Source organism: Leucopleurus acutus (assembly GCF_964270905.1).
Source record: "Leucopleurus acutus genome assembly, chromosome: 14".
Taxonomy (NCBI): domain Eukaryota; kingdom Metazoa; phylum Chordata; class Mammalia; order Artiodactyla; family Delphinidae; genus Leucopleurus; species Leucopleurus acutus.
In genome coordinates, this window is record NC_139156.1 from 487,991 (window position 1) to 509,226 (window position 21,236).

At 60.4% G+C, this 21,236-nt stretch overlaps 2 protein-coding genes across 4 annotated transcripts in view; one reads left to right on the forward strand and one right to left on the reverse strand.

Moving 5' to 3' along the window:
* LOC309971447 (zinc finger protein 511-like) overlaps positions 1–724 on the reverse strand; it is a gene marked incomplete at its 3' end in the record, with an annotated part of 989 nt that extends 265 nt beyond the window's left edge. Inside the window, exons 1-2 of the mRNA XM_082854432.1 lie at positions 422–724; positions 115–188 (exon numbers count right to left, since the gene is read on the reverse strand). Of these exons, the coding sequence (XP_082710558.1) occupies positions 115–188; positions 422–574 (227 nt within the window). The 5' untranslated portion in view covers positions 575–724. The remainder of the gene's footprint in view (positions 1–114; positions 189–421) is intronic.
* Positions 676–20,169, forward strand: LOC309971269 (gamma-tubulin complex component 2). Of its 3 annotated transcripts, none has more exons than XM_082854167.1 (18): positions 676–730; positions 3,295–3,464; positions 4,371–4,499; positions 5,190–5,336; positions 6,213–6,372; positions 9,707–9,914; positions 10,096–10,295; positions 10,546–10,735; positions 11,305–11,450; positions 12,895–13,075; positions 13,461–13,641; positions 15,866–16,038; positions 16,188–16,316; positions 16,589–16,709; positions 17,221–17,364; positions 17,485–17,613; positions 18,274–18,437; positions 19,922–20,169. In XM_082854167.1, exons 2-18 carry the CDS (start codon positions 3,315–3,317, stop codon positions 20,055–20,057), a joined length of 2,688 nt encoding a protein of 895 aa, XP_082710293.1. In that variant the 5' UTR covers positions 676–730; positions 3,295–3,314; the 3' UTR covers positions 20,058–20,169. The 3 variants fall into 3 exon arrangements, with proteins under 3 accessions (XP_082710293.1, XP_082710295.1, XP_082710294.1); XM_082854168.1 differs by lacking the exon at positions 676–730 and adding an exon at positions 1,051–1,121 and having other exon boundaries at positions 3,275–3,464; XM_082854169.1 differs by lacking the exon at positions 5,190–5,336.
* The last annotated feature ends 1,067 nt before the right edge of the window (positions 20,170–21,236 follow it).

The window sequence follows — 21,236 nt, forward strand, 5'->3', positions numbered from 1 at the left end:
CAGGCTTCCGTGGTGGTACAGGCAGAGTAGCGGGGCGGGCACCAGGGGCGGGGCGGGCAGAGGGAGGGGCCCGGAGAGGGCAAGAAGGGCCCCTTGCTGGGCCACAGCACTAACCTGGGCCTCTCGGGCGCCCCGCCCACCTGCGTGAGCACATCCTGGAGGTAGAGGTGCCGCTGCACGTCCCCTTCCTGCGGGAGACAGCGTCCTGGGTTCTGACCCGGCTCCACCCCGGGCCCCGCCCCTAGGACCCCGGCCCCCCAGAGCCTCAGCCCCGCCCACCGGGAGTCTGCCCCCGCCCCACCCAGGCCCGGCCCACCCAGGCCCCGCCCCAAGCATTTCCCCCGCCCCATCCAAGCCCGGCCGCCAGGGCGCCGGCTCCGCCCCCACCCACAACCGCTCTCTCCTTCCTCGGGTCACGCACCTCAAAGAAGTCGTGCTCCCGTGGGAAGCGCACCGGGCGCGGCGCGAAGCGGAAGGGCGCGGTCCTGGCCGCGGGGTCCCGCTCCACGGGTAGAGGCTCGGCCGACCCGGGTGCCCCCGCCAGGCGTGCGTGCAGCGCGGGTGGCAGCTGCATCGCCCTGAGCGCCAGCGGCGCCACGGCCTGTCGGCCACCGTCCGCCAGCCGGCCGGGGCGGGGCCGGACGTGACGTAGAGCGCCACTTCCGCCGCCGGCGGGGCTGCCCTGCGGGCTTGACGGGCTTGGCGGGCTCGGGCCGGGCGCGCCCCTGCGGTGAGTCCCGGGGCGGCTTCTATGCGGAGCTGGCCTCGCGCGTCCAGCCGATGGTTCGGGTCCCTCTCCCGGCCCCGAGCAGCACAGGCTCCTGGCTGTAGAGGCTCCCTCCCTCCCTCCTCCCTCCCGTCCTCGTTGCGATCACCCTCGGCCCCCCTCCCACACCCCCCCGCCTTGTCTCCCACCTGAAGGGCTACCGCGGCCTCTGGACCATCCTTGTCTCCAGACCAGTTCGCAGACTGGAGCCCGAGTGGTCTTTGGGAAATTCGCGATTTGTTGTGCCGGTCCCGCGGCCCCACGGCAGCTCACCCTCAATCACCGGGGTCTGTGGGCCCGTTGGTGGCGACCAGTAGGGTGAAGCCCAAGGGAGCATTAAAAAGATCACCTGCAGGTGAGAGCCACAGATCTTGCAGGAATGGTTCCCCACATCCGCGTGGAACAGCAGGCTCCTTGTAGTATTAATACTTGTGATGTGGAATGTCTGCGCTTGTTTCTACCACAGATGTCAAGGTTCACGAAGATAGTTTCTAAATAAGCATTTACTTAAATGATCTTTTTTCTGAAGAGCCCTGTCCACCCACTTGTGACTGGTGGAGAGATGGCAAATGCAGTGTCCATGCCGCCTAGGTGGCCAAAGTGGTCCTCAGTCCAGCTGTTAGAGAACACCCCGCGGTCCTTGGAAACCTCGTAGAATGTGGGTAAAAGCAGTTGCCCTTGGAATGGAAGAGGCCATCAGTGGGAGAGCTCCGTGCTGTCTTTTCTGTTTGTAGTTCGCAGTGCCTCATTCAGCCGCTCCGTGACTAATTAGAAGGTGATAGTTGAGGATGCTGGCAGTGGTTCAGTTCCAGTTTTCCATTTCTCGGGTAACAGCGGGTGTTTCCAGGTGGTTGGCCACGTGTAGCAATAGCAAAGTTTGTTTCTGCTTTTCTGATAACAACAGTGCAGGCCCTCAGGTGCTATATTTAATCTCCACAGCAGCTTCGTGGGCAGGGTCTAGTACTCGCCCCTTTTCAGAGAAAGCTTACAGAGGACAGGCTCCTTGTCCAGGGCCCTACAGCCTGGAAGCACCAAGTCAGGGCTCAGGCTGCCTGGGATCCCGCAGCCCAGGCCCTGTGCCCATGACTGTGGTCACCGTGAGCGCCTCCTGGTGTAAAATGTGTGCATGCTGGCGAGTTCCACACCAGCTCACACCTAACTGTTCTGCTTTCGTGTTTGGAGACACCCTGCCTCTGGCCGCTATTTGACGTTTACGTAGCTGACTGTGATATTTGTATGTGGGGAACTTGTTTTCCATCACTCAGGATTAGAGTCTCTGGATGTAGAGGTACAAATTAATATCCACGTTGTGGGCGTGTGTGTCGAGCCTTCCCCACCTGCTGTTAACTCATGGCTTGTCTTCACTGGAGCTGTTGACACAGCCGTTCTAACCTTTTTAGGGTCACAGCCTTTGAGAATCTGTTGAAAGACCCTTTCCTCAGAAAAATCACATACAGAAATGACTTTGCCTGTAATTTCCAAGTCTTTTGTTGTTCATGATCCCAAATTATGAACCCTGCGTAGCCGCGTTGAAACGTTTATGTGAAGCGTGTAAAGTTTGCTCGTGTTTATTTGTTGAATCTATGACTAATTGCCCGTGTTTGTCTGTCTTACTCTTAATAATAATGGCTAATTGGACCAGTCATCAGTGGGAGAACAGAAGTCCCCCTGCAGGCCACTACTGTCCCTTTGGGGACATCTGCATAGAGGTCCCCTTGCAGGCTACCACTGTCTTCTTGATGGGATCTCATTTATGGTTTTGACCATAAATGAGATCCAGTGGGGAGACCCTAGAACATCTGATGGACAGGGCAGATTGAGCTGAAGGGGAAGCCCACCCAGCTCAAGTACATAGGAGATGTGTAGCAGTCTTAGCAAAGCCCAGCCTGGGCGAGAAAAGGCAGCATCCTGGTTACCAGAGTGCACAGAGAACACACAGCTGGAGGCAGCTGGAGCTGTAGGTGTGGGCCTCACAGGGGGAGCCGCGAGGGGCGGTGGCTTAGGCCTGTGCAGAGCTCCCTGTATAGATCAGGGTCCCTGGAGGGCTGGGATCACTGTATCTGCACAGCTGGGACTAGAAAGTGCTGTCTGCCACCTGAGGGGAGCAGCTCCCTGCTGGCCCAGGGCCACGTGTGGTTGGGGTCACCCAGGAGGAATGGGGGCCCGGGCCTTAGGGCCACGTCCACTCTGTGTGCACGTGCCAGCCCCCCCGAGCTGAGGAGTAAGCCTGGAACCTGGCTGGAGCTGCTGGGGCTCAGCACTGATTCCCGTGGGAGCTGCCCACTGAGACAGCGCCCAGTGAGAATGACAGACCCCAGCAGCGGGCGAGGAGGGCGAGTCTCCCCAGGAAGGGGCCCCACATGCTGGTCGGAGCAGGCTGCGGTGGTGTCTTCGTGGGGAACCTTCAGGCCAGGATGGGCTCTGTGACGATTTGGCTTCTCAGAGACCTGACACTGGCCAATTCAGTTGCTTTAACACTTTCTAATTTATAGCCTCTTGGTTTATAAGGGCTCTCCTCTTACCTTTAGGAGAACACAGAGCCAGAATCATGAGTGAATTTCGAATTCACCACGACGTCAATGAGCTGCTCAGCCTGCTGCGAGTGCACGGAGGGGACGGGGCCGAGGTCTACATCGACCTGCTGCAGAAGAATAGGACCCCGTATGTCACAACCACTGTGTCTGCACACAGCGCCAAAGTGAGTGCCTGTCCCCGGTGCTGCACTGGGCGCAAAGTTCACCTTCTGACGAGCAGCCACAGCGGTGCCGGTGCGCTGGCAGACAGTGCTGTCAGATGCTTTTCATGGGCCACGTTCTCTGCTCCGCTCTGCTTCCGTTGGTTTCTCCCCATCACCCGTTGCACAGATGAGTAAATGAAGGCTCGGGGAGAGTGTTGGACTGGCAGCCTGACCTGGGAACCCAGACTCCCAGCCACGCCCTCCCTGTGCCCCATAAGGAGGGAGGCCCAGATGGTCCTGATTTCTGTTCACATCGTGACACAGATTCTCCTATGGGTGAAAAAGGAAGCTCCTGGCGTTAGCCACAGTGAAATCCCTTCAAATTGGATTTTTTAAAATTCAAATAATGTAAAATTCAAAGTTATAGGTTTTCAGTAAAAGACAATTTAGAAGTCTATTTTAAAAACACATTATGAGGCTTCATTTATTTTAACAGCTTAATGATGGCACAAGGATAATTCAGAAAACTTACTGAGCAGAATAGAGAGTTTAGGATACGTAGTTATGTCCAATTTATTTTAAGGGGAGCATTTTAATCAGTGAGAAAACGTAGCCCCGGAACGTGTGTGTAATAATGATTCCAGAGGGAAAAGAGTTAAGTGCATGGAAAGAATGCATATACACTATTAGGAAAAACATAGGTGGTTATGGTCTGACCTAAGGCTTAGGAAGTATAACGTGGAAGAAACCACAGAAGAGAATATGGGTGAGTTTAACAAAGAATCCTGATGAGTTTTCTTCGTTTTAGTTTAGAGACACGTGACTATTCCATCTGCCTAACTTCACTCTTCTTTTGGGTTTAGTTTTTGCAAGGCTTTTTAAAGTTCCTAGTTATCGTCTCTAAATCATTCTGTCTGTGCTTTTGAGGTTAAAATAGCAGAATTTTCTCGTACTCCTGAGGACTTTCTGAAGAAATATGATGAGCTGAAATCTAAGAACACGAGGAACCTTGACCCCCTGGTGTACCTGCTGTCGAAGCTCACAGAGGACAGGGAGGTGGGTGCTGGGCTCGGGGGTGGCTGTGTGAGGAGGAGAGCCTCTCTGCGTCTGCGGGGATGATGGACGGCTGTCCCGCCTGGCAGCCCCCCGTTAACCGCCCCGGCCTCACACCTGTAGCACTGAGGTGCGCGCCCCCGAACGGAAGCAACATGGTGGAGATGAGCACAGCGCTAGCAGCGGCCTCTGGGGCAGAGGGCCTTTGACCTTCGTTGTCCAGGCCGTGCTCTTGTCTGTGCTAAACTGAGCCTGTGTTACCTGTGATACTGAGGGAAGTGCGTGCCATCTGAGGAGCCCCGGCCCAGGGCATCCAGGGCTGGTTGGCGCTTCCTTTCGCATCACGAGGCCCAGGGTCCGTTCAGCGGGGAAGCATGTGGCCGGGCGCGTGGTAGCCACCGCGCCGGGACAGATAAAGGGGCGTGGTCTCGAGCAGCAAGGGAGGCCGGTCTCACGGAGAAAAGGCTGAGCCACTGGGAACAGGGTCTGGGATCCCGACCTGCCGTGATCTGGGGGCATGGCGCCTCGTGGCAGGCAGCGTCGGGAGAGCAGGCTGCCGCTCCAGGACGAGCGGGGCCCCTGCTCTCGGCTTCCGCGTGGAGGCTGCAGCTGGGGTCAGTGGGGCGGGGCGGCAGTGCCCGGCGGAGGGCCCGAGCGTGAGGCCCGCGTGACGCCAGGGCCGTGTGCTTCCAGACCCTGCAGTATTTACAGCAGAACGCCAAGGACAGAGCGGAGCTCGTGGCCGGCGCCCCCGCCGCAGCCTCCAGGATCTCCGTGCAGGAGCTGGAGGAGCTGAGGAAGCAGCTGGGCAGCGTGGCCACGGGCCCCACGTGGCAGCAGGTACCGTGTGGCAGAGGCGTCTGGGTGTGGATTCTGGCCCGGCAGGGGCCTGGCTCTGGGACACGAGCTCCAGGTGCCGGGCGGGGGGTTCTGACTCACCTGGGGTCAGCTCCTGCTGCCCGCCCATTCTGTAGGCTTGGCCAGTGCAAGTCCCGGCTCCCCTCATCGACGCTGGGCAATTGGTTTGAGGCGATACTTTATCTCCCTCACCTGCCGCTCTTCTTGCCTTTGACTTTGTGTCCAGCCCTGGTCTCCTGCTGTCCTTCTCTGTTCCCACAGTCTTGCCTCTGGCTCTCGAGCCACTCAGAGCTGCCTCCTGAGGTCTGAGCTGCAGGCCGGTGTGGGTTGGGCATGTCCTGTGTCCCCACCTCATGTGGTCCTCCCACCACTGCCCCCTCCTCGACGCCCCCTCGCCCCCTGCCAGTGCTCTGAAAGCTGGGCACCCGTGGGGACCACGGCTCCCTGCCCGAGCCAGAGTGGCCATCTCCCTCTGTCCCTCAGCCCCGAGGGGCTCGGGTAGGGGCGCCCCTTATCCGGCCAACTCTCACTGGGCCTTCCTTTCACCTGGCAGCTTGGGCCTAGACCTCGTGCCACCGGGAAAAGCGGTGAGCTGTGCCCGGAGGTCCCGAGAGTGGGCCTGCTCCGTGCGAAAGCGCCAGCTTTACCTGTGGGCCCCGTGCAGTCCAGACCCTGATGAGGGGCTGGGCCCCGTCTGCCTTGTCCCCGGCCCCTTGCACTGCGATGGGCTCAGACACGTGTGTTTCCGTTCACACGTGTGCTCAGGGATCTGCTTTTTCGTACTGCAGATGTGTCGGTTTTAAGTGTTTGTACTGAAGGCGTATCTTTCTTTTTTGTTTCTAAAAACCTCCCCACCAGTCTCTGGAACTCACGAGAAAGATGCTTCGAGACAAGCAGAACAAAAAAAACTTGGGCCAGCGCCTCCCTGTCTTCCCAGCGTGGGTGTACGAGAGGCCCATGCTGCTCGGGGACTTCCTGACGGGCTCAGGCGCGAGCATGGACGCGGCTGTGCCCATCGGTAGGTGACGCACCGACTTCTGACCGCAGGGGCCTCGCCGCGGCAGGGGGGGCTGAGCCCTGTGGAGACGGCGGGCCGGTGTTGTGCCATCACCCGGGCCCTCTGCTGCCCTTGGCCACGCGGCAAGGAGCAGTGCCCGCCGGACACCATCCTTCATGTTCCCATCCCCGGTCAGCAGTGGGTGGTGGTGTGCCAATGTCTGGGCTGGCTCTTGCCCGGCTTTCAGGAGCGCCTGCGTCCCGGGGCTCGGGCAGCCCTGGGACGGCAGGATCACCGGGTCGGCCTTCCCAACAGTGAGTCATGCCGCTGTAGATTCTGCTACACGGGTGACACGGCCTTGGCCACACCGGCCTATGTGTGTCGCATTCAGATGGACTGTGGGGCATCTGGGGACGTGGGTTTGACCACCGTCTTGCCTTCTGGCTCCCGGGGCACACGGGAAGCAGGGGCAGCAGGGAACACTCGGTGCTCACAGAGAGGCACCCGCAGAGCCCGCCTGGGGAGGGGAGTGTGGCCACGCCCGCTCTGTGGCCATCAGAGGAGCTTGGGCCCCGGGGCCACGTCCAAGGGCGAGAAGCAGGGCAGGCGGGGGCCCCGGTGCTGCAGGCCTGGGGCCTGGCATTCCCAGTGTCTGGCTGGGCAGGCAGATGAGACACCTTGGGCTCCACTGCACATGCGGCAGAATCTGGAGGACTTCGGAGTCTGTTCCCCGCGGTCGTGGCGTCTCCGTGTTGCGCGTGCAGGCTTGGACCAGTTAGAAGCCACGGAGGCTCCAGGCCCGCATGAGGCGCCTTCGGGAGAGGCTCGGCCAGAGCGGAGGCGGCCAGGCGCTGGCTCTCCAGGGCAGGACGCACTTACGGTTTGGATGTGCAAGGTTTCCCGTGTAGGTGTCCTGTGTGGCTGCTCGCACACAGCAGCCACGTCGGGCGGGCCTCGCATGGGGGTGGCTCCGAGGCTGCCTTGAGTGACACCATTCCTGGGGAGAACTCTGTACGGATGGGCAGCCTGACCCATGTCCCTTCTGCAGCCGCACCCCGTGGGCTCCGGAGGCGGGATTGACGCCCATCCCACAGGCCTCTTGTCACCCTACTGCCCTCTGTCACCCCCTGGCCCAGTGCCTCAGGCCCTGATGCAGCCTCCACGGCCCCCTGGCCCCGTCTATGCTCACGTGCCTTGGCCTCCCCCTGGCAGAGCCTCACCCAGGAGGGACCTGCCTCCTCAGGTGATGTGCAGCGGCCCTGTGGGACACCCCCACCACCCGCGCGGTGTCCCCCCCACCAGCCGTCCCTAGTCGTCTTGCTGTCTGAGTCCCTGTTGAGGCAGGTCCCCCCCAACCCACTTGCCCGCCACCCACCCACAGCCGGGCTGACCCTCCTCGCGCCGGCCTGCAGCTCCATGTGCCCGCCTGGGCCAGCCCATCCACGGCCACACGGCGTGGCGCCTCCCGCCCTCACGGGTCCTGCCCTGACCCAGGGCCTCGTCCCCAAGGTCACGAGCGTGGGCGTCTTCTAACCGCGCGTGCAGCTCCCGTGCAGCAGCCTCTGATGGGGCCCCGAGCCTCGGGCTCAGGTCTTGCGGACGCAGTCTCTTTTCTGGACGTTTGGGCAGCACAGGTGCTGTCCTGAGCCACAGACCCCCGGCCCCCAGGGACCCCTCCCCCCACTTTGTCTCGCATCCTTAGGCCGTGCTCCTGGCTCTCGCCAAATGTCCCCTTCCCGGGTGACCACATCAGTTTGAAGGAATCCAGCGTCCCCAGTGTGACCCCAGCTCTGTCCCTGGCGCCGCTCTCCTGAAGTCCGGGAGAATCTGTGTTCTGAGCGTGTCTACAACGGGCTCTGACCTTCCCCAGCGTCTCTTGCTCGCTGTGTGGTGTTTGCGTCCCTCCCGCTGCGCCAGCCTGGCCCCAGCCCCACCTCCACCTGCCCTTTCAGCCCGAGGGCATTTGTCCATTCCCAACAGCTGGGGTCTCAGCACGTCCCACAGAACTTTCTGTCTCGTCCAGTGCATGTACCGGCCACATGCAGCTGGTGGGCATTGGATGGCTGGCGTGGCTGAGAATTGGATTTTTGGTTTTCTTTAACTTGACCTTGGTGGCCAGTGGCCCTACACGAGGGTACAGACCTGAGCCTTGCCCTGCCCGGCCCCAGTGCTCGTCTCCGTCGTCCCAGAGCCGGCTTTGCGTGTCCGGCCTGTGCCCTGCACCCAGTGAGTTGCGGAGACCCTGGCGGCTTGTGCAGCCTCCCATCCCAGCCCCTGCACTGTGTCCCTCAGAGCTAGGCCTCAAGCTGGCCGTGCCTCCCGAAGGTCCTGTACATAGTCTCTTGGTCCGGCTCACAATAACGCAGCCTGCAACACTCTGCTCTACCCGCTGTCGGGGAAAGGGGTTGGGGCCTGGGTGGCGTCTGCCCCGGGGCCTGCAGCCCGAGAGCCTCAGCCGGGCCTTGGCCAGGGAGATGCCAAGGTTGGCGGTAAGCAGTGCAGAGATCAGCAAACCTGCACTTGGGGGTCAGGCAGCCGGACCTGCCTCCCTCAGGGGTCCTGAGGTCGTAGTCGGACCTGCCAGAGCCGTGGAGGAAAACCACCTGAAGTTCAGGGGCGGCTCTGAGTCCAGAGTGATCCGTGTGCCTGGACAGGGGGCCACTGGCTCAGACCCGTCCTGCTTCCACCGGCAGGTGTGCACCCGTGGATGTGCAAGGCCAGCAGGGCTTCTGTAAGCGTGGGCGTGTGGTGCGCCCCATCCCAAGCTGCCAGGCCCCGGTTCTGGGTGCCCTGGGGCTGACACAGGCGCCCAGAGGGCGCCAGCGATCTCTTGGACGCCTCTCTCCCGGTTCTGCCTCTGGCCTAGCAGTGTCGGGAGGGTGCCGAGGGCCATCTGGGCTGAGAACCAAGAAGTGGGGAGCCGCTGGGGCTGTGAGGCATTTGGGGGACAGCCCTGGTCCGTGGCCTGTGACTGTCCTGAGTCCATCGGGGTCAAAGGGAACCATCTCGCACTGTGAGAGAGAAATCATCAGCGTTTTAGAGCTTCAGAGGAGACCTTTTTCTCCCTGAGTGGCGCAGGCTCACCCGGCTGTAGTGAGTGTCACGAGCGCGACGCGTGTCAGAAGCTCTGCCGTTCCCGACTTCATCCTTGTGAGCGCACGTGGGTTATGTCCGTGTGGAGGGTTTTACTTGCTTTAAGGCTCCAATAGGCCGCTCCGGGCTGTGTAATCTCAGCCTGTGGTGCCCCGGCGGGATCAGCTAAGCCGAGGGATCGCCTTGGCTTTCAGGTCCACCAGCGCTGGGCGGCGGAGGGGGGTCTGGGGGAGGCGAGGCCAGCTGGCGTCTGTGCCCACAGGCACACTGCCCCTGGCCGCCCAGGAGGCAGCCGTCGTGGAGGACCTGCTGTATGTGCTGGTGGGTGTGGACGGCAGGTACGTCACTGCCCAGCCCCTCACAGGGAGGCAGAGCCGCACCTTCCTCGTGGACCCCAGCCTGGACCTGTCCATCCGGGAGCTGGTGAGCAGGGTCCTCCCGGCAGCCTCCAGCTACTCCACCGTGACCAGGTAGGCACCCGGCAAAGCGCACTCAGCCCCTTGCGGGGACAGTTGCAGCCTCACTCCTGGGCCTGGAAGAGGGAGGGAGGCGTTGCCCACGGTGCCCTCTGGGGTTGGGGAAGAGGCTCCGACCATCCCTTCTGAGACACAGCTCTCACCCACCCGGTGCTCTGGGCTGCTTTCCTTGCAGGTTCGTCGAGGAAAAGTCCTCCTTCGAGTACGGGCAGGTGAACCACGCCTTGGCGGCCGCCATGAGAACACTGGTAAAAGAGTACCTGATCCTGGTCACGCAGCTGGAGCAGCTGCAGAGGCAGGGCCTCCTGTCCCTGCAGAAGCTCTGGTTCCACATCCAGCCGGCCATGCGTACCGTGGACATCCTGGCTTCCCTGGGTGCGCGGGCCTGGCGGGAGGGACACCCTGGGCCAGGGCACTCGTCCTCCGATTCTTACTTTGTGAGGTGAAAGCCGCACAGCTTTGTGTTTTATTAGTTTGTGGGAGGAAGACTCCGGGAACTTCCAAAAACCACAGCTTTATAGTTGGAGTTTATCCCAAAAGGAAGGCCTGTCCCCTGAGGAGGGGCTCTAGCCCGTGGTGGCCCAGTGGCCCTCTCAGCACTGAGCGCCGTCCTCTCCCCTGGCAGCCACCTCGGTGGACAAAGGCGAGTGTGTCGGGGGGTCGACCCTGAGCCTCCTGCATGACCGCAGCTTCAGCTACACGGGCGACAGCCAGGCTCAGGAGCTGTGTCTGTACCTCACCACGGCCGCCAGCGTGCCCTACTTCGAGATCCTGGAGAAGTGGATCTACAGGGGCATCATCGACGACCCATACAGGTAGGGGCCGCGGAGGCAGCGGGGTGAGGTGGGGGCCTGCGGGCCCGTCTCAGCTGGCGCCACGCTCAGCGCACAACGTGAAGCGCGTCAGCTCACGGAGAGTTCTATGCTGACGTGTATCTGTTGTACACGTCGGAACATTAAAAAAATGAACCTGTTGTCTAGACATAATTTACTAACGACCCAGATGACAAAATCTAGCATGAGGGCCTGGCAAGGAAGCCCTTCCACGGTAAGCGTAGGTGGCGTCAGGGTGTCTGGCTCTGCTGGTGATAGGAACATGGGCCCCGATGGGAGTGTCGTCTTGTTGCCCGTGTTCGAGATGGAAGAACACGCGAGGTTCCTGTAGGGGGGTGCGGGTGGAGTAAAGTGGAGTCAGCGTCCTGTCCAGCTCTGCAGACCTCAGTCCCCTCTGCGCCCGGTAATGCCCCATGGGCGTCGGTGGGTGTATCTTCACTCGCGGCTGAGAATGAAGGGCGGCGAGGCTGTCCGTGGCCCCCGTGGACTCCCGTTGTTTGCGGCGGCCTGTGTGGCAAGATCTGCCCGTCACCGGCGCCCATGCCTTTCAGCGAGTTCATGGTGGAGGAGCGAGAGCTGCGCAAGGAGAAGATCCAGGAGGACTACAACGACAGGTACTGGGAGCAGCGCTACACCGTGGTGCAGCGGCAGATCCCGTCCTTCCTGCAGAAGATGGCGGGCAAGGTGCTCAGCACAGGTGACCGTGGGGGCGGGGCCTGGCGGGCTGTCTCATGTCCCCACCTGCCCAGGTTAGGCGCCCGCAGTGCCGGCGGCGCCCGGTGGACTCACTCTGTCCCCCACCCGAGCTGGACTTGCCGTCCTTTTGTGATTCTTAAAGCTCTGTGGCCACTGAAAGGAAGACTGTTTTCTGCTCCCAGCACTTCTGACTGCAGGTGTGCGGGTTTCCGCACAACAGCCAGTTCTCCGCTCCCCGTGGACACCAGCTGGGTGTTCCCCCATTTAACTCAGTTCTGGCACTATGTGCCATGGTCAGTGCAGGCCCCACAGGGTCAGGGCTCCGTCCCTCGAGACTGCCCCCACCAGGCGCCGGTCACAAGTGTCGGGTCCCCAGGCCACCGCACTCCATGCACTGTGGCCATGAATCGGGTTCCCACCACCCCCTCCTCAGGTTCGATGTTTGCCATGACAGCTCCCAGACTCAGGAAAACGCTTGACTTAACTAGATCGCTGGTCTGTTACAGAGGATGTCGTAAAGGATGCAGATGAGCAGCCCGATGAGGGGGTCCATGGGGCAGGTGTGGAAGGGTCCCGAGCACGGGAGAGTCTGTCCCCGTGGAGCTGGGGTGTGTCGGGCACCACCCTCCTGGCAGGTGGACACGTTCACCAGCCCAGAAGCTCTCCAAACCCCTTCCCGCAGGGTTTCCCTGCAGGTTCTGGGACAGGGCACGGCTGATCGGCTCGCGGGCTGTTGGGAATTAACTCAGCCTCCAGCCCCTCCCCCCCCCCAGATGTCGGGACAGGGCTGAGGGTTTCACTCTCCCATCACGTGGTTGGTTCCTCCGGCTGCCAGCCCCCATCCTGAAGCTCTGTAGGGATGGCCAGGAGTCACCTTGCGAGTGTAAACTCAGGTGTGGGTGAAAGGGGCTTGTGAACCACAAAATCCCAAGGGTTGTAGGAGCTCAGTGCCAGGAACCAAGAACAAAGACCAGAGGTATGTGTCTTATTTCTCAGTATCACAGGCTAGCACGGGAAAAGCAGTAAAGGACACGTGCCCCGCTGGGCTGGCAGGGTTTTTAGTCATCTCCTTGCGGTCAGGAACGTGACTGAGAGACACATGTGGGATGAGTTACCTGGAGACACGCTCCAGCCAGGGCCTCACACTTTGGTTCTGAGATCGGGGATGGGAGGTGGTGTAGCGTCTGGTTCCCGTGAGGCTCTCTGAGGTTATTCCTGTGCCCTTGATGAGGCAAGTGCAGGTATGAAGTCACAGGAGGTTGCAGCCCTTTGTGGCGACAGCTGTGCTGCTCTGCTCTGGGCGAGGGGGTAGGGACTGTGCTCAGCTGGTTGGTTCTCTTGCCTGCCTCTGGCCGGCACTGGGGCTGCGATGTCTGGGGTTCAGGCCTGTGAGTTATCACGTATACAGCAAGCATGGTAATCTGACTGTTTCCATCCCTTTCCAGGAAAATATCTGAATGTGGTCAGAGAGTGTGGCCGTGACGTCACCTGCCCTGTGGCCAAAGAGGTCATCTACACGCTGAAGGAACGCGCGTACGTGGAGCAGATCGAGAAGGCCTTCAGCTACGCCAGCAAGGTGCTGCTGGACTTCCTCACGGAGGAGAAGGAGCTCGTGGCCCGCCTGAGGTGCGCCCGCCCCCAGGGGCCGACAGAGGGCCGTGTGTGCCCACGTCCCCTCGTCTGCGGTGGCACAGCTCCCTCCTTGCGGCCGCCAGCCCCCTCCTTGGCCCCCTGCCCTCCCAGGGACCTGTCTGCGGTCCCCAGTGCCTTTCTGGCAGCATGTCCTGCACAGTGCTGTGACCCCACTGTTCATTTCAGCACATTTGGAGCTGACCCCTGCTCCCCTCATAAATGTATTTCTTGGCGTGGGCACCCGTGGACTCGGGGCACCTGTGGGCATGGGAACCTCCTCCCAGTCTCCGCCCAGCTCCCACCATCACCCCTCGTAGGGAGCACTCTGCGGGTCTGGGCCATCCTCGTGTCCACGGCCTCTCACCTCTCCTGCCCGCAGGTCCATCAAGCGCTACTTCCTGATGGACCAGGGCGACTTTTTTGTGCACTTCATGGACCTCACGGAGGAGGAGCTGAAGAAGCCGGTGGACGACATCACGCCCACCCGTCTGGAGGCACTGCTGGAACTGGCCCTGCGCATGAGCACCGCCAACACCGACCCCTTCAAAGACGACCTCAAGGTGAGCAGGCACCCCCCAGGTACCTTGGAGAGAGAAACAGCAGAAGCCAGCCCTTGAGGAGTGCTTTTCCTGCCTCGGTTGAAATGCTCACAGGGTTTTCCTTGGCTCTGTTAGGGACACGTCTCGGGGTCGTGGTATGTGAGCCTCTCCATGGGCTGCTGAACTGGGGGGTCGGGGTCTCTGGGGGACTCTGCATCCGTTTCTGGCAGGGATGTTGGCTTTAGTCTTCTGTAGCATCTCTGGCCTCGTACACTGATCTGGAAGGGTTCCCTCTTCCGGATTTCTGGAAGAGTTTCGAGAGGGTTGGTATCAGCTCTTCCTGGAGTGTTTGGTAGAATTCACCAGTGAAGCTTTCTTTGTTGTGAAGGTTCGTTGTTTCTTCCATCTCCTCTCCGGTTACAGGTCTGTTCCAATTTTCTGTTTCTTCTTGAGTCAGTTTTGGTAGTTTGTGTGTGCTTAGGAATTTGTGTAGGAATTAGTTCTCATAATCCTGTTTACTTCTGTAAGGTTGACGGTAATGTCCCCACTTCCATTTGTGATTTTAGTAATATGAGTCTTCTCTCTTTTTTTTAGTTAAACATAACTAAAAGCTTATCAAGTTTGCTGATCTTTCAGAGAGCTAACTTGGTTTCATCCATTTTCTCTGTTGTTTCTCTGTTCTGTGTTTTGTTTATTTTTTCTCTAATCTTCATTATCTTCCTCTTTCTGCTGACTTCGGGTTTAGTTTTCTGTTTTTCTAGTTTCTTAAGTTGTAAAGTTAGGTTGTTGACTTGAGATTGTTCTTTTTTTTTTGCGGTGCGCGGGCCTCCCACTGCTGCGGCCTCTCTCGTTGCGGAGCACAGGCTCCGGACGCGCAGGCTCAGCGGCCATGGCTCACGGGCCCAGCCGCTCTGCGGCATGTGGGATCTTCCCGGACCGGGGCACGAACCCGTGTCCCCTGCATCGGCAGGCGGACTCTCAACCACTGCGCCACCAGGGAAGCCCTAGATTGTTCTTTTTTAACGTGGGCATCTGCTGCTGTGAGTTTCTCTCTGAGCTCTGCTTTTACTGCATCCCATCAGTTTTGGTTATAGTGTTTTCATTTCCCTTGGTATCAAGATGTTTTTGAATTTCTCTTGTGATTCTTCCTTGACCCATTTGTTTTTAAGAGCATATTTTATTTTCACTATTTGTGAATTTTCTCACTTTATCCTCTTACTGATTTCTAACTTCATCCTGTTGTAATCAGAGGGCGTGTCATGATATCAGTTTTGTTAACCTTACTGAGTCTTGCTTTGTGGCCTCACACATGGTCTGTCCTGGGGAGTGTTCTGTGTGCACTAGCTGCTTGGGGCCGTGTCCCATGGGGGGCAGTCAGCTCACTGTGCTCACGTCCCGTCTCTGACCTGCCTGGTTGTCTCTGTTGCTGACAGCAGGGTGTCAGGCCTCCCACTGTCATCGTAGACCCTTCTCAGTTCTGGCAGCTCGCTCTTCATGTGTTTTGGGGTCTCTTGTGAGGTATAGGAGTGTTCTTGTAGGATAAGATCCGGGAAGTCAGATTCTTGGGTCAAAGCACACGGCCAGCGCTCCACTGGACTGACATCTCTGATGCTCAGTCCCCGGGCCTGGGCTGCCCGCTGAGTCGGCCGCGGCCCTGGTGGGAGGAAGCACAGCCATTCAGGGTCCACTTCTGCAGCAGGTGATGTGAGTTCTCATCTGTGGATTCCTGTTCATTCCTTCATCCTTCCTTGTTTGTCTTTCATTGTGGTTCTGTCATTCTCTATCCTCCCAGTTTCTTATCAGTTTACGGGAATTGTCCCACATCTCTGGCACATAGGTGGCACCGTGTAAGGGTGTGAATGAGGCAGTGTGTGGACCACATTCCCTGCCCAGAACCGCCGTGCCGTCCTCACCATATGCTCCCTCCGCCTGGCCTGTGCAGGTGGTGGAGAAGGGCTGAGTCTCGCGGGATTCAGGGTTTCTCACTTGCCCTTGTTTCTCCTTGATACCATCAGGGATGCTTTTAAAGTAATTTCTCTGTACCCTTCTTTTTCTGTTTTGACTCAAAGCAGTTTTGTTTTTTAATTAAGGTGTATCAGTAGATGTTTGGTATTTTAAGCCAGCCTCCCAGACTTAGAATCCATGTCTGGAGGAGATTCCTCGGCCCTGGACTCGCTTTTCCATTTCGTGACGTAGAGGCGGGGTGGGGTTGGGACCTGATGCTTTTTTGTTTCTCTTTCCCCAGATCGACCTGATGCCTCACGACCTCATCACCCAGCTTCTGCGTGTCCTCGCCATCGAGACCAAGCAGGAGAAGGCGATGGTCCACGCTGACCCCACCGAACTCACGCTGAGCGGCCTGGAGGCCTTCTCCTTCGACTACGTGGTGAAGTGGCCCCTGTCTCTGATCATTAACAGGTAAGCATCAGGCTCTCGCGCCTGCTTAGGCCCTTGGGGGTTACTGGCTGCTCAGGTCACGCTCCGCCCCGTGAGCCTCGCCTTTGACGTCTGGTGCCGGCAACAACCCCCAGGCGTCTGTCGGAATCCGCTTTGTTCCTTCTTCGCAGGAAAGCCCTGACCCGCTATCAGATGCTCTTCAGACACATGTTCTACTGCAAGCACGTGGAACGGCAGCTCTGCAACGTCTGGATCAGCAACAAGACTGCCAAGCAGTACTCCCTGCACTCGGCCAAGTGGTACGTCCTCCGGGGCTCCTGTGCAGCAGGGTGGTTCCTCTCTACACCCCGAAAACGGAGACCCAGGAGCTGGCCTGTGCAGCCTCCACGTCTCTGATGTTCCATGCTACCGTTAGACTGTGGGATGGTGGGGCGTGTCTGAGCCAGAGCCCTTCGTGGACCTCCGGCTCCTCCAGGGTTGGGAGCGCCTGCAGGCCCAGGGGTGCTCGGCACTTCGCGAGTGCTGGGGGCCCGCGGGCGCCCTGTGTATCTGACGCCTTCGCCTGGCGCAGGTTCGCGGGCGCTTTCACCCTGCGGCAGCGGATGCTCAACTTCGTCCAGAACATCCAGTACTACATGATGTTTGAGGTGCTGGAGCCGACCTGGCACGTCCTGGAGAAGAGCCTGAGATCTGTGAGTTTAGCCCGGCTGGTCACGACGCCTGGTCAGAGGTCAGGGAGGCAGAGGTGGGGCACGGACCCGCCAGCTCCCCTGATGGCTCCCCCGATGCCGCCAGAGCCGTGTTAGCAGTGGAGGGCAGGGCACGCAGGACCGCGTGGCCCAGGCTCAGGCTGCCAGAAGAGTGTGCAGTTCCTTCGGAGCCTCGGCTCTGGGTCAGCGCCCCATCCAGGCCCATCCCAGGGCCCCTGGGGGCCGTCAGCCAAAAAGTTCATGTCACCAAATTCCAGGAGCGGAAAGTGCAAGGGGGCAGTGTTTCCTCCTTGTTTTCTGTCTTTAAAAACGAAAACCTTGGACCTTTTGGGGCACATTCAGTTTGTCCTTTTAGCGATATTTTGAAGTTTTCCCCCAAAAGACCACAGGATTGTTTAAAACATGGAAACAACACAGAGCGTACAAAGCAGCCCAGTCAGGGCCTCGGTGCGGTCGTCTCAGCAGAGCGGCTCTGACAGTGTCTCCCGCCCAGGCCTCCAACATCGATGACGTGCTGGGACACCACACCAGCTTCCTGGACAGCTGCCTGAAGGACTGCATGCTGACCAACCCCGAACTGCTGCGTGTCTTCTCCAAGCTCATGTCCGTGTGCGTCATGTTCACCAACTGCATGCAGGTGCGCCCCCGGGGCTCTGGGCGGCGGGAGCCAGTCCTGCAGACCGTCCCAGCCACGCGGGGGCTGCGCTTCCTCGAGTGGGCTGCTCGTGGCTGATGCGCATTTCCTCCCGACCCCCAGAGGTTCACGCAGAGCATGAAACTGGATAGCGAGCTGGGCCACCTGACACTGGAGCACGGCACGATGCGGGGGCCGCCCACGGAGGCCGAGCGGGCCGAGGAGCGTGCCCGCAAGGAGCTTGCCCGCAAGGTGGGTGGGTGGCCAAGCGGGCGTCCCCGAGGCCCTCCTCTGTCCCGCTGGGATTGGACACAGCATTAGGGTCACAGCGCTGCTACAGCCCACCATTCCTGTCTTCCCTTTGGTTGATAAAAAGTCTCTTAATGTATGTTCCAAATACAAGCCGCGGAGAATCTCCCTTCCCGACTTCCCACAGTGAGGCTGCGTCGTTCAGGGGGTGTGTGGTAAGCCTGAGCCATGGGGATACCCCGCAGGGGCCTGCGGTCACTGCGATTAAAGTCTGTCTGTAACCGGAAGGGCCAGGTGGTTCGGCGGGTGCAGGTGTGTGTCCTGTAGGGTGGGGTGCGGCGGGGCAGGGTGAGCCCGGGCAGGCACTCCCAGGTCCCCCACTTGCTGAGCGGCGGTCAAGAGAAAACAGTGTCAGCTGGAATATCTGAGCCACACGCAGAAACCCTGAGGTTCACGTCCTTCCTGGCTCCGTGTGGTGGGGCCGCAGGGCCGGCTGCCTGGAGCGTCTCTAGGTCCTGCCGTCTCAGGGGTTTTCACAGTGCCTAACGTTTTACCTTTCTTCACGTGAAGAATTGCCGAGACACATTTTTCTATTTAAAAAAGAAGAGAGAAGGGGGTTGAGCTGCTGGCGGGCGGCTGAGTCACTACAGCCATGTCTTGCAGTGCCTGGCCGAGCACGTGGACGCTCCGCAGCTGGCCTCCAGCTTCGAGGCCACTATCAGTAAGTTCGATAAGAATTTCTCAGCCCACCTGCTCGACCTCCTGGCCCGGCTGAGCATCTACAGCACCAGCGACTGCGAGCATGGCATGGCCAGCGTCATCTCCAGGTGGGTGCCCCGGCCCCCGCCGGCGCCCTGCCCCGCCACGCCCTCCCACCGGCGCACGCGCCCTCCCGCCACTCGGCGCAGGTGTGACTGAGGCCGCGTGTGTTCAGCCGAGGCTCCCTTGGCCTCCGTGTGCCGCCGCTGGCCGCTTGCTGGAGGAGTGGCCTCTGGGCGTTCACGTGTGCGGGTGTTCGTGTGCATGCTCACCTGCGTGCCCGTGTTGACTGGTATATGTCAGGCCGCCCCATCAGCCCTCTCCCCGTTTCTCTGTGTTCCGAGGGCCAGGCCTGGGTCAGCTGCACTGGCCGCTGTGCCCCAAGCCGGGACCCAGGACACTGGAAGGGCCCTTTGGCCCCAGCCGCGGGCCGTCGCACTGTCTCCAGGTGAGCAGTGAGGAGGCGCTGCCTTCCCGCTGGTGGCTGGTCAGGAGACCCCGGGGAACGCATGGAAGGTCAGGGCCGCGCTCGCCCGGCCTGCCGCGCCTCGAGGGCCACGTTGGTGCCCCCCTGGGGTCCACCTCCCGTGACCCCGGGAGCGGCGAGCGTGCAGGGCTGACGCGAGCAGGAGTCCGCGGAATCTGGGGGGCCGTGGGGAGGACCGTGCAGCGGCGAGGACGGGCGCGCGGGGCCCGAGGGCCGGTCGGTGGGGCCTGCGGACCTGGGGCTGGCGGTTTCCTGCTCCTCAGAGGGGGCGTGGCGGGCCTGCTCCCTTTGAGGGCGGGTTCAGGTGAGGAGGGGGCTGTCCCTGCCCTGGGAAGCCTCCTGTTGGGTAGCCTCCGGCTCAGCCAAACATTGGGCTGCCCTGTTCTGCCCACAGGCATTCCAACGTCCTGGGTTCCGGGGTTCGGAGACCCCCAATGTCCAGGGGCTGGAGACGTTTGTCTCACTTCACCCGTGTCTTTTTTTTTTTTTTGTGGCTGCGTTGGGTCCTCATTGCTGCGTGCGGGCTTTTTCTAGTTGCGGCGAGCAGGGGCTACTCTTCATTGCGGTGCGCGGGCTTCTCATCGCGGTGGCTTCTCTTGTGGAGCACGGGCTCTAGGCACACGGGCTTCAGTAGTTGTGGCGCACGGGCTTCAGTAGTTGTGGCGCACGGGCTTCAGTAGTTGTGGCTCGCGGGCTCTAGACCGCAGGCTCAGTAGTTGTGGTGCACGGGCTCAGTAGTTGTGGCTCGCGGGCTCTAGAGCGCAGGCTCAGTAGTTGTGGCGCACGGGCTTAGTTGCTCCGCGGCATGTGGGATCTTCCCAGGCCAGGGCTCAAACCCATATCCCCTGCATTGGTAGGCGGATTCTTACCCACTGTGCCACCAGGGAAGCCCTCACCTGTGTCTTTAAGCTTTATTCTCAGTATCGCCTGGGTCCTGTATGTGTGTCCGAGTGCGTGTGTGCTGGAGACTTGAGTGCCTCCCATGCCCTTCACCGTTGGGTGGTAAGGGGATCGCCAGTGTGGCCACGGAGGCATCTGCAGGGACCCTGCCCACTTCCCCTGCAGGCTCGACTTCAACGGCTTCTACACAGAGCGGCTGGAGCGCCTGTCTGCAGAGAGGAGCCAGAAGGCGGCCCCCCCAGTGCCCAACCCGCGGGGGCCCCCAGCTCCAGCGCCCAGGGTCGCTGTCACTGCGCAGTGAAGCCAGCCACTCCTGCCACAGCTGAAGCCTCAGGTGGATGAGTTCAGAGGTTTCTCACCACGTTTCCAGAACGCTTGTGCTGTGTGTGTCCTGTTTAAACATAAAGTTGAATTGTCTGCACTCAGCTCCTCTCGTTTCTTGGGGCTCGTGCACTCAGACCAGAGAGGGTCTGCTTGTCTGCACGCTTTCCTGAAGTGAGCAGAGTCCCTTTAAAGGGTCTTTTGGTTTCAAGTCAGACAAAGTGAGAACACATGGCCTCTGAACAACATCAGGACAGTCACCAAGGTGCCAGGTGGGGGCGAGGTCTGGGCCTGATGTCCACACCTGTCCCTGTGAAGTGGGGCTGGGCTCCCTGGGGTCAGCAGGAACCCCTCACTGCAGGCAGGGCGTTGCTCCAGGCAGCAGGGGGCAGCACAGCCCCTTGTCCCGAGGCTGGAGCAGCTTGGGAGGTGAGTCACCGACACGCCCACTGAGGATGGAAGAGCTGCCTGGGGCGGCGGCTGAGGCTGTGGCCTCTGTCCTGTTAGGCCCAGCCTTGTCCGGCCCCTCCTGATGGGCAGTGGGTGGCACGGCCAGCCCCAGGTGTGGCCTGCGGTGAATACCTTTGTGCTGCTCTGCTCCCCTCCCAGCCACCCTACCCTTTCCCTGCAGAATTCCACGTGGGTCGTTTTCAAAATTCAGTTCGGACCGCCTGCTCCAGGTGTTCCCCACCCACCCACCCCCACCCCGCTCTGGCAGATGAGGAACGACAGGGTTCCCCTAGGGGCAGGGGTCGGGCAGCTCCCAACCCCGCTGTTGCCCTGCGGAGGGGGCACCCTGAGCTGGGGGCCTGGACTCAAGCCACAAACTGCTTCCTCTTCTAAGCTGCAGTGCGTGCGGGTGCACCCAAAATGCCACAGTCCGGGCTTCTGCAGCACAGGCTCTGAGCAGAGGCGCCCACTGGCCCTCCCACCTGGCCCGAGGCCCAGAAGCCCTGCGTCCCTGTCCTGGGCTCTAGGCATTGGGCTTTCCTGAAGGAGACACCTCCGGGTTGCAGGCGTTGACAGCGGGAGGGGAGCGCCCTGTGGGCTTGGGGAGGGGTTCTCTGTGGTGGGGGGGCTCTGCGGGCCCACGTTGGTCCTGTAGGTGGGGTTGGGGAGGGGTTCTCTGTGATAGGGGGGCTCTGCGGCCCACATTGAT